The 12,108-nt window shown below is 38.8% G+C and overlaps 1 protein-coding gene across 1 annotated transcript in view; it reads left to right on the top strand.

The window, feature by feature from the left end:
• The window catches only part of cdh3.L (cadherin 3 L homeolog), a 34,217-nt gene extending 32,760 nt beyond the window's left edge, over nt 1–1,457 (top strand). The window contains exon 16 of the mRNA XM_018256905.2: nt 174–1,457. Within this exon, the coding sequence (XP_018112394.1) occupies nt 174–392 (219 nt within the window). The 3' untranslated portion in view covers nt 393–1,457. The remainder of the gene's footprint in view (nt 1–173) is intronic.
• Nucleotides 1,458–12,108: the final 10,651 nt, after the last annotated feature.

Genomic DNA, 12,108 nt, shown 5'->3' with positions numbered 1-12,108 from the left:
AGTTTGAAAAGTAGAAATTAATGCTGCTTAATTTTTAACCATTTGGTTGCTGGTGGAACTCGTGCTAACCAGATTGCCCCTAGAATTAAGTAGGTCTCTAATCATTGTGGTGGCTTATTTCTATGTTCAATGAAGATGCTAGAATCTTTTTCTAATAATTCTTTCTTTTTCAGAACTTGGATGCAGCTGACAATGACCCCACTGCTCCCCCATACGACTCTCTTTTAGTGTTTGATTACGAAGGCAGTGGCTCTGAGGCCGCATCGCTCAGCTCTCTGAACTCTTCCAACTCGAATAATGAGCATGATTACAACTATCTGAATGACTGGGGCCCCCGCTTTAGAAAGTTAGCAGATATGTATGGTGGAGATGATGATGATGATGAAGAGTAGATTGGGAATCAAATGGAACTTTTGGTCCCTCTGAGTGGACCTGATGCCACACTTAACCTTTGCTGAAATCTGTTTAAAGTTCAGTAATTGCAGGCATTCTCAAATTTCTGTGGGACTGCTGCGGCTTATAAAATTCAATTTCTGGATGGCAAAGATCATATAAAAGCCAAATAAAGCCATGGAAGGGCTACAGAGGTTTTGCAAGAACAGAACCCACGCACGCCTTTATGACCATGTTCTGATGTCATCTCTCAAGACAAGATACTATCACAGTGCCTTTTTTGGTGTGCTGTACAATCTAACAAACACTGTCATCTTGGATTGTGGACCCCTGTCCTGTCCCATTACCGGGTGTACTTCATAAATTCCATGGCCCCCAAATATTTTTTTTTTTTTTTTTTTTTTTAACTCTTTACCCCCCCCCCTGCAAAATTCAGTTCATTTACAACTGTTTGGCTCAGAGGATGGCTATAAACAATTGTTTTTGTTTTTACACTTATGGACTACTTTTTAAAACACTGGACTTTAACAGCCATACTGGTTTGTGTTAATTCACTGGGGACTTTAAAGTGTAGTTGAAGCATATTGCCACATTAAATATGCCTTTCTACAAACTCTGCATGGCTATTTCTGCTTATGTGAAAATCATTGTATCTTCTACATCTGAGCTTATGTAGTTTTATGCTGAGTGATGTGGACCACCGATAAATTGTGGAGTAATACGTGGGTTAGCAAAATGTCTCTTTGCTGTCTACATCCGCATTTATTGTAAAATGAGGGGCTAGTATTTGCCTTGGGAGGGGTGGGGTCAGCCTGAATAAATTTCCATATTCGAACTAAATCTGTGGCACTGTCAAATTTCCTTATGCTTCTTACAAGTTTTTTTTTTTCTGTTTGAATATAGCAGTCATTTTTTCTGTTTGAATCTAGCAGTCATTTTATTCATTTCACTGTATTATGTTCCATAATATTTATGAGAAATAGTTTTGTACTTCAATCACAAGAAAAAAAGCAGCTGTAAAATACCTGACATTTTTATTAAAGGCTTTTTGTTTGTGTTCAGAATATAGTATTTGACTTGGGCATAACAGTATGGGGTAGATATTGTGCACTTTGAGAGGGCATTTCAGCTCAAATAAGAATCCTTTCATGAAGGCTCTGGTCCCATGCTCTAATACAGGGGTCCCCAACCTTTTTTACCCATGAGCCACACATTCAAATGTAAAAAGAGTTGGGGAGCAACACAAGCATGAAAAAGTCCCTTGGGGTGCCAAATAAGGGCTGTGATTGGCTATTTGGTAGCCCCTAAGTGGACTGGCAGCCTACAAGAGGCTCTCCATGGCACTATACTTAGTTTTTATGCAATTAAAATTAGCTTTCAAGCCTAAAATTCAAAAATAAGCTCCTGCTTTGTGGACACTGAGAGCAACATCCAAGGGGTTGGAGAGTAACATGTTGCTCACGAGCTATTGGTTGGGGATCACTGCACTAATAGATATCACACTGCTATTGGCCATGCATGGGAGTTTTGTTCACAATACTAGCCATCTCTGCGCCTACACCCAAATACTTTGCCTTTGCTTGCATGCACACAGATGAGGTTGATGTATGTGCTGAAATGCAAGATTTTGCACAGAAATCTGCCACATCTGACTGCACCTCGAGCCAAGGCCATGTTATCGGGTGTCGGCACATTGAGAGCAAAGGAGAAGCAATGGCAAAGATCTGCATCGTTTGCTGTACAGGTTTCTGAAATGCCTGGGACCAGAGGATCAAAAACTAATAGGATTGGTTGTCATGTATGGAGTACACTGGACTGTCTTATTAGTCAAAATATGTTTTAAATAAAACACTATGGGAAATTATATTGCAATATGTCTGAGCTATCTGGATAATAGATCACTAACCTATAACTGATTCTTCAAACATTTTATCAATCCTGTGGCTTCAAAATCTAAACCTAAAGGTAACGGAACAATTTTTTGTTCACTCTGTAGGGCTTAACTACAACAACCATTTGTGTGTTTTGTGGTTTTTTTTTTTTTTTGTTTTTTTTTTTGCAGATCGTACAAAGATATATCAAATGTTGTAAAATATTTCTTTCTGAAAAAAAAAATAATTTGATGCCAGCAACACTGCAGAAAAGCTGGAACAGTGTGACAAAAAAAGTGGTGTAATTCTAAGTGGATCCCAGAGAGCCTGGGTTTCTTAGAATTAAAGATAAGAATTAGTATATTGCATGAACAAATATTGCACGGATTAAATAATTTTCTTTAAAAATGCAAAGTGGTTAGGGATTTTATCATGTACAGTCCATAATATCAAAAACATAGAGAATCTGGAGAAATCTCTACAAAAGAGACAATGCAAAAAGCCAATATTGGATGGTCGTGATCTTTGGGCCATGCATTAAAACACACCATTCTGTAGTACAACTCGCTGCGTAGGCTCAGGAATACTTGCGGAAACAATTGCCTGGAAACTGTTTGTTGCTGTATCCAAGCGCTGGGGGGGGGGGGGGAATGACATTGTAGAAGTTGCCTGAGGATAGTTAAGGGAAGTTAATCCTTAAATACCCAGTTAAAACCAATTGTTCAAACTGGACACCCCCAACAATTTTTAATTTGTAGAATTAATGAGGCCAAAAAAACAAGACAAAATATAAGACTAATGTGGAAGCAGTTCTATGCACTCATGTCTATGTATATGTAAAGTTAGTTATTCAGCATTGTGTGTTAACATTAACAAACTATATTTCTGTTACGTTTGTTTATAAATAGTTAATTTTTTATGCTGTGTATAGTGTCCTATCTTGTTACATGGATTTACACAGTTTCATTCAGATTGAGAAAGCTTGTTTCCCTGAAAAAAAATATATAACCATTAAGTAGGCTAAAAATCCTCCCAGAAAATACCTCAGAGAGAAATAAATGCTTAGAATGACTGCTGACAGAAAACACAAATGAAGTGTGAAATCCTTCTATGGGTTAAATGCCCTGATAAGAGTAAGACAAGTCCTTGGGCATTATCTGCAGTTTACCCATAACAGTATAAGGTTTGTAAACATCCCATCACCAGGGACCAGTGCCCTAAAGTGCTAAACTGCAACACCATTTATTTTTATTCAGTTATGGAGAATTCACTAGATGCTAGTGTGATGTTTGTTTTCTTTTATATCATGATCAAGCATTCAATTCAGGTTTATATTAGAGTAAGGGACCCTTTATCTGTAATGATAGGGACTAAGTAATTAATTAATGCCCCAAACAGATGTGAAAGAGCAAAAATCCCCCTTAGTGCTTATTCAACAAAAACTTGGGTGTGGGGCATATCTGCACTCTGCCTCTAGCCGGAATTCTGGCAAAAAAAACTGGTGCTGGGTGCAGAGCACAGCATTGTTTGGTGCAAGGCAGCAGGTGAGAAGGTGTGTGTCTAAATGCCTCCCCGAGCCTGCCCTTCATGAATACAACTCAAAAGTCATAAGCTCCTATTGCAAAGTGCAGGGTGAAAAAATGCAAAAAATACGTCAGTTTGCTTCAAGTTTTTGCACTTTGCACCCCCACCCTCTAGTTTGCAAATTACCCTCTTTTATTTGTGAGTCTCTTTTCATATTTAAAAGTATCATGCTTTAAGGTGCTACAAATGTATAATGTATGCTAGCTTAATTACTATTAGATACAAGATACTGTCCTATTACATGGAAAAAGCAAATGAAAATTAAAGGTTAACTAGGAAGTTGTGGGAAAGGGTTTTGCCATGTTTCACAGCTTTCTTGATGGCAGATTCCATATTTGTGCAACTGGTCTATACTGTGGAATACACACATGGTACATTTAGATGCATTAAAAAAATGAAGGACTTTTGTTTGTCACAATATTCCATAGTAGCTCAGCCTCTCTGGATAAAGAGGTAGTTCACCTTTAAGTTAACTTTTTAGGCTAATTCTAAGCATCTTTTCAATTGGCCTTCATTTTTTTTTTTTATTTGCTTCCATATATCAAATGATCTTTCTCATGTCATGTTAGTGATTAATTACCCTATATACTTGGAAGTGCCCTTACTTTACTAAAGCGAGGTCTACTTTTAGTGATGTTGTCCCATTATGATTTACATCCAAAAAATCATTGTTAGCATTCTGTTCCATAGAAAATATTATATTGATTAATAAGAAAATGTGTATTTCTATCTTTAACAAACAACTATTTCTTATGTAACCACAACATAATAAATATCTGAATTGAAATCATGAAATAGGAGGGTGATAAGCTGTTTGTTGTAAGTGTCTTGAGATCTATTGATCACCACAAGGCCTACTACCGATCTACCTTTCTGGCACCCCTGCTATAAAGGAGAAGGAAAGCTACAGAGGTGTTTTATTGCCAATAGATTAGCTGCAATAGCACAAGCTAGAATGCTATATTTATTCTGTAGAATGTTTTACCATACCTGAGTAAAAAGCTCTAGAAACTCTCTGTTTGTTTAGGATAGGAGCTACAGTATTAACATGGTGTGACATCACTTCCTGCCTGAGTCTCTCCCTGCTCTGGGCTCAGATTACAGCAGAGAAGGGAGGGGGGGAGAAAGAGGAGCAAACTGAGCATGCTCTTGCCCAGGGCAATGAGGTTTAAGTTGAAGGCAGGAAGTCTTATACAGAAGCCCATGTGTACACAATAGAAGGAAAGAAATGCAGTGTTTCTTTTGACAGGGGACTCAGAGCAGCACTTCTTTGGGGGTTTACTGGTATATTTAGATGGACCTTTCTGATAAGGCTTACTTAGTTTTAACCTTTCCTTCTCCTTTAAATGGTATTATATAGGGAATTATATAGGGAACAATATATAAATAATATAAGGAATAAATCAAGTTGGTAGCTTTATTTAAAATAAGCAATCAATGGCTCCACTACCCTGCTTATCCTGGTTATGTTCTGGGCAACTTAGGGCCAGATGAGTTTCCACCAGTACAGATCCAGTTATTCTTGCTGTTCATATTATCTCTTTGTTCTTGCAATATGCCAACTAAATATAGAGATGTGATAAAGCATATCATAATTTCTAAACCCTATTAAAGGCATATAGCCACAACTAAGTTTATAGAAATAACATGCAGACAAACATATGGATGGCCGTGTTCCACAGCCCTTGGGAGAAAACCATGACATTGCTGGGCAAGTGTGCACAAGTTTAAGGGATTACGGACCCAACTTGTCCTATAAAGGTGAGTCATTCCTGTTATATGCTAGACGCAAGATGCCCTTTGCATTGGCTTTGATTAGAAGGCTTGGTTGCTCAGTTTAACTGAATACCCTGCAGTTGTTGAAATAAATGGCGGAGTTAAAACATGTTTGATGCTGTGCAACTCTTTGTTGGCACCTGTAAGTAATTAATTAAACTGATTTATTTTTCCCTGGTAGACCTATGCAGGGAATAAACAAAAGTGTTGCTAAGGCAGATTTGACATTAAATTGGAGTAAAATGTTTACCATTTTACAACAACACATTCCCAATCATTGGAACCATTTCTTTTTTAAATTGACAACACTCTATGGCTGATAGAAGCATATGTTCTGCCTGAGAACCTGGCACAGTATGCTTTCTGTGCTACTGGAGTTGTTGACTCCTGTTTGTATTATATTACAAGTTCAACTTTCACTGTGCCTTATCCTGTGCTTTCAGAAATAGCCAACACTTCATTATGAATCTGCTTTCAGATAAGCTATTGTGTCTCCTACTCAATGTAACTGCAGGACTTGAATTTATACTAGTGAGTGCTATTCTCATATCTACCACTATGTCATTGGAGCATTTTTAGTAGTACAGGTGTCAGGGAGCTGTTATCTGGTTACCTTCCCATTGTTCTGCTGGGGGAAAGAGAGGGGGGTAATATCACTCCAACTTGCAGCACAGCTGTAATGAGTGACTATTCCCTGGTAGATATAAGAACAGCACTCAATAGTAAAAATCCAAGTCCCACTCCTTCAGTTACATTGAGCAGGAGAAACAGCAACCTGTCTGAAAGCAGTTCCATCGTGAAGTGCTAGCACTTTCTGAAAGCACATGATCAGGCAAAATGACCTGAGATGGCTGCCTACAAATCAATATTACAACAAAAAAAAATACACTTGTTGAGTCAGAAATGTAATTTTATATGGCAGAGTGACTTATTTACAGTGTAAACAATATCAATAAAAACTACACCATAAAATAATGACAAAATCCCTTTAAGTGTAGCATTGGGCTATATATGCACATTTCCCAGGTCCCCCCAACCATATGACTTGGGCTCTGATAAACTTCTCAATCTTTACTGCTACTCAGAACAATAGGCAGCTAACCAGATAAGCAGATCCCCGACAACTCTGGTGAAAGATTTGTTTGCATTGCTAGCCCTAGTTGTAGACATGATAATAGCACCCAAACAGGAAAACTTTGCTTGTTCCTGCTTGGGTGCTATTCTCATGACTACCACCATGTCTAGGTAACACGACTGGGGTTGTGGTTAAATACAATGAGAAGGGGAGAAACAATAGCTGTCTCAAAGCAATTTCATCCTGAAGTGCTGGCTCCTTCTCAAAGCCCAGAATCAGGCACACAACACTGAGATGGCTGCCTCCACACCAATATTACAGATTCAAAAAATACATTTGTTGGTTCAAGAATAACCTTTTAAATGGTAGAATGAATTATTTGTAAACAGTGTAATTTAGAAAATTAAAAGTAAACCATAAAAATCATGACAGAATCATTTTATAAGAAGCTATTTAATCATTGGGATGGTGCCAGTATCAGTTCCTTACAGACTCATCAGCGGAAATAGGTCTGTAAAATAAGAAGTATTTTGAGCAAGAATTCAGATGTGTGGGAAGTACCTGCACCCCCTGGCTCTTTGTTTTGCTTGGCACTCTGAAGTTCCCATCTGACTAGTTCTAGAGTCAGTTTCCTAAAGGCAACTTGTGTAATCTTCCCTCGCTTCAAGGCCAGTGAGCCAGTAAATGAGATACAGTAAATCTAAAGGCTTTTGCATGCCTGCTTTTATACAGTATGCGTTTGCAGAAGTTCTGACTACTACAAATGCAATGAGCCCTGTCATATGTAACTGTTGTCATGTAGCACTGTAAGAAAAAAATGTACCTCTGTGCTTTCTCATGTAAATTAGAGTAAATAGAACATAAAACACAGATCTCATTAGGTCTCTCCAGACTTTCTCTCTGATGACATTCTAGCTTTTACATCTTGTTTCACTTCAATCTGTCTTGAACCCATGTACTATACTCTTGGCAGTTCCCTCCATCTCAATTATACAGTCAAAACTCAATTTCACTTAACAGCATTTTACACAATTTCTTTGCAGTCCCACCACATTTAAACCTTGATTTTACATTCCAGACACATTTTTGGCTACATGCACTAGGCACGTCCCCCCACTAGCACTCTCCTCAATTAGTTCATACCCAGGACAGTCTTTGAATACATATTGACCTTGGGATAAAGCCGCACCCCTTTTAAGCAGGGAACACCCCTTTTAAGCCACCAAACTATGCACATCTACAGTATATAGAAAATACAGCCCTGATACATGCATTTATTTGCCTATAAAGAAGTAAATTAATTTAGTTTGAGCAATATTCTAATTCAGCAAGCAGGTGGTGCCAACCCCTAATGGCAGTTTGTTGTCAGCTTTGGCTCTCTTCGATGGCTTTGTGCAAATTCAGCTTTCTTCAGCAGATTTGACTACTTCAATGCCTGCTCAACTTTAAACTTGAAATACAGGACAAATGTCCTGATGGCAACACAGCCTGTGAGTGTGTGTGAGAAAAGTATAAAGAGAGAGGTAATCTGCAGAAGTATTGTGTAACTAATATAATCTGTTAATAAAGAGTGCAGTTGTTCATCTGAACTTTGTGAGTATACCTGCTTCCTACAGTAAAGGCCGTCCACACACTTCCACCGTTAATGGTTGTTCAGCAGCCACGAGTGGCCCCGTTACATGCTGACCATGGAAGAAAAAGTTACCCTCTTCCCCATGCCCCACTGTCAGATTTAGCTGCAAGTGTCTCATTGTGGCTTTGGGGGAATTTATCTATTTCTCTTTTTTGAAATGCTTTTTTGCCCTATATAGGCATCCAAGTCTGTATAGAAAATATGATCCCTAATCACAGGCCCCATGTATGTAAATAGCGTAAGCAATCTTTTTTTAAAAAAAAATTCTGACAAATCAAGAAATGATCTTTCAGGTCTTCTCCAATTTGCATATTGCGGTTCTAATTCCTGTCTGATGAGGGCAGCAAATGTGTTCTAATCACACTTCATTTCTCCACCCCTTGGGTTACTTCATTTTTTACATAACCCTACAGAATAGTAATAAAAGTAATAAACATTCCTTAGCTCACAGTATCGTAGTATTTGGTAATTCTACAAACTGCAGAAAAGTTCGACAAAATGGTTTATGGCCTACATGAGGGTTGTCTCATGGTGACTCTAAAGCAAATTTTAGGGGGATACTGCAGTCAAAAGTTATATCAGATGAAAGGTCTGATGGTGGGTACCCTGGCAAATGCCCCTTTTGCCTATTTATTAAATCGGCCTTGTCTAGGGTTTATAGAGTGAGGAGTGGTCTAGTTTTTTCGGGAGTTACCGGATTTTGGACTCTGTCCCTGGTCACTTTTATTCCCCTGATTTCTGACGATTTTCCACGATTTTGTATGATTTTCGGGCAAAAACCAGTCTGAGCAGAACATTTCAGTGGTCAGTGGAGAAATGTGTGCATGCGCAGAGCAAAACCGGTGGCTTCAGGAGACATTGTGCACATGTGTATGATGTGACTTCCCCCCCCCTACATCACTTCCGAGTTGCCAACATTTTTAGCTGCTCTGCCGCATACCGAATCGCCAAACAATAGAATTCTACCTGTATCTAACAGTTCAGCACTAATAATGGGCGATGTTTGGGTGCCTTTAAGGCACCCAATCAAAATTTTCTGTCCAGCCTGATCGACGAGCTAACCAATATCCAAGTCTTCTCCCAATATTGGTCGGCTCTTTTCCCACCATACACGCACCAAATATTGTTTGAAAATTTGTTTAGTACGATATTATCTGTGCATCTAAGGCTACCTTAAAGGGGTGGTTCACCTTTAAAGTAACTTTTATTGTTATAGAACGGCCAATTGTAAGCAATTTTTCAATTGGTTTTTATTATTTATTTTTTTATAGTTATTTTCCTTTTTATTCTGACTCTTGCAGCTTTAAAATGGGCGTCGCTGACTCCCTTCTTAAAAACAAATGCTCTGTAAGGCTACAAATGTATTGTTATTGTTACTTTTTATTACTGATCCTTCTATTCAGGCCTCTCCTATTCATATTCCAGTCTCTTATTCAAATCAATGCATGGTTGCTAGGGTAATTTGGGCCCTAGTTACCAGATCGGTTAAGATGCAAATTGAAGAGCTGCTGAATAAAAAGCTAAATAACTCAAAAACCTTCATTAATAAAAAATGAAAACCAATTGCAAATTGTCTCAGAATATCACTCTCTACATCATACCAACAGTTATCTCAAAGGTGAGCAACCCCTTTGAGACAATGGCTTGCCTTATATTGAATTTCAGAATTAAGTATTGAAAAATTTGACCTTTTGAAAAACAGATTTGGGTACAGTGGGTTAAAAAAATACATGTTTCCCCAAGAGAGAATTTCTTTAACCTATGTGTGAGAACCCGAAAATGGATCCTCAAGCTGTTTATCTTGGGTCTCTGTGATCCCTCCAAGCTGACTCTGCACCATAATTTGGGTTCCTTCAGATAAAAGACTGAGCTCTCTAGAAGTATTAGGTATGAGGCTAAGAAGCAGAACAGTTTACCACAGCATCATTACAAAATACATCAATAAATTAGATTATACTTTACTGATGTGTGTATGTTTAACAGTGAATGACAGTTTCTGGGTAAATGGGCTCCAAATGAAAGCAAAGTTGGATCTATACAGCACATCCTCAGACAGGTTGTGAAGAAAGACTTTGAAGACTGTGAGTAAAATTCCAAAGAAAGAGCCTTAAAATGGGAGTTTATACCCTTTTTTGAGGGTAGTGCAAAAGAAAAATGTTTACAGAGCTCTAAAGACAGCAAAACACAGAAATAATAGGAAAATTACGAGGTGAATTTTTTTGTATAAAGTTCTCGTGAGCAAGGTTACTATTAGCTTCCCAATAGTGATGTATGGGCTGGTCACAAACATGAGGGTTTCTACATATTCTTTTCCCTAATTCTTCCTTCCACCCTCCCAGCCCATGACCTTACTATGCCCCACTTCCACCTCTGGCAGCCTGGATTTATGGGTGCATGCCTGCTCCATCCTACCCTCTTTGTAATGTGACTTTTTGTCAACCAGTACATGACTACGCTTCTAAAAATCCCATAGGAATGAATAGAAAGTGAGTGAAATATTTTTTGTGGTGAGCTTTAATCTCACATTGGGATATAAATTCAATGCTATAATCTTTTTATCAACCATTCTGCTTGGTGTACTGCAGCACCACCCAGTGATTTTACCTTTCCTATTTTTACTATTCCTATCTTTTATCAGTGGGGCCTAAAAAAGGAGAGATTAACTCTGCCTTCTTTTAAATTCATATACAAAAGTAAGCCTGACATTTTATTAAAATTTTTGTAGGCCATGCCTTCTTTGGAGGACTATTCCCATTCCAGCACATATTAGTACTGCATTTAAATCCAAATGTCTCTGACTAGACAAAAACTCCTTGCTTTTGCTCCCAAGGCTGGATTTACATTTTGGGCGCCCCTAGGCCCACTGGCGTTCGTCGCCCCTGCCCCCTTTCCTTTCTTCGTGCAAATTTTCATCATCTGGACAAGAGCAATGGTGATTGGTGCATGGGAAATTTAAAAAATGATTGTATCTCCAGCGCATTTGAACCAATGTGGGTGTGGTTGGGCAGCATGCCACCCCCCTAAAATCTTGCCGCCCTAGGCCTGGGCCTAGGTGGCCTTTCCACAAATCCAGGCCTGTTTGCTCCTGTTTGCAAGGTGCATTTATACAGTGACTCCCATAAACAAATGTCACAGTGACCCCTCCCCTCCAACATCAGAGGAGAGCAAAAGTCACACACATAACCTTTTCCTCAAGGATAGTCCTCAATGTAGTGTACCAAACTACTATAATAATTTTAACTAAAATGGGAGGTTGCCTCTCTGAAACTGATGACACCAGAGATGTATGGGCCATTTACAAAAGCTGGGATAGTGGGCTTTGAGCCTTGTGCAAGATATTTCCCAAGGAAACTCAGTTGTACCCTAATATAGCCCAGTAATAATGAGGGAGCTGACCCAATACCTGCAGGACCCGCAGGTTGGGTGGGTTCAGGCTAAATTTTGGCCATCCATGGCAGGTGCTGGTAACACTAGGGTATTACGATACTGTAGTGGCTGTATTTCTGAGATATGAATAGTTGTGACTTGCACCACTGATCTGTGTGTGCAGGCTGGGTGCAGGTCCTACAATGGAAACATTTTGTTGGTTAGGGTTGGGTGCAGGTTATGGGTTTGCGGGTAATTCTGTATAGTAAGGAAAGATACATCTCATTGAAACCACTTGACACTGACAATTGCTTTGCTGAAAACCTAATTGCATTTAAAGTAAATGGTTCAGCACATTTTGAAACAGAATAAGTTTGTTTAAATCTTCGCTACTGCAAGCAACTCATCTC

Source organism: Xenopus laevis, chromosome 4L, assembly GCF_017654675.1.
Source record: "Xenopus laevis strain J_2021 chromosome 4L, Xenopus_laevis_v10.1, whole genome shotgun sequence".
NCBI classification, from domain to species: domain Eukaryota; kingdom Metazoa; phylum Chordata; class Amphibia; order Anura; family Pipidae; genus Xenopus; species Xenopus laevis.
This window is presented reverse-complemented; position numbering and strand designations above follow the sequence as displayed.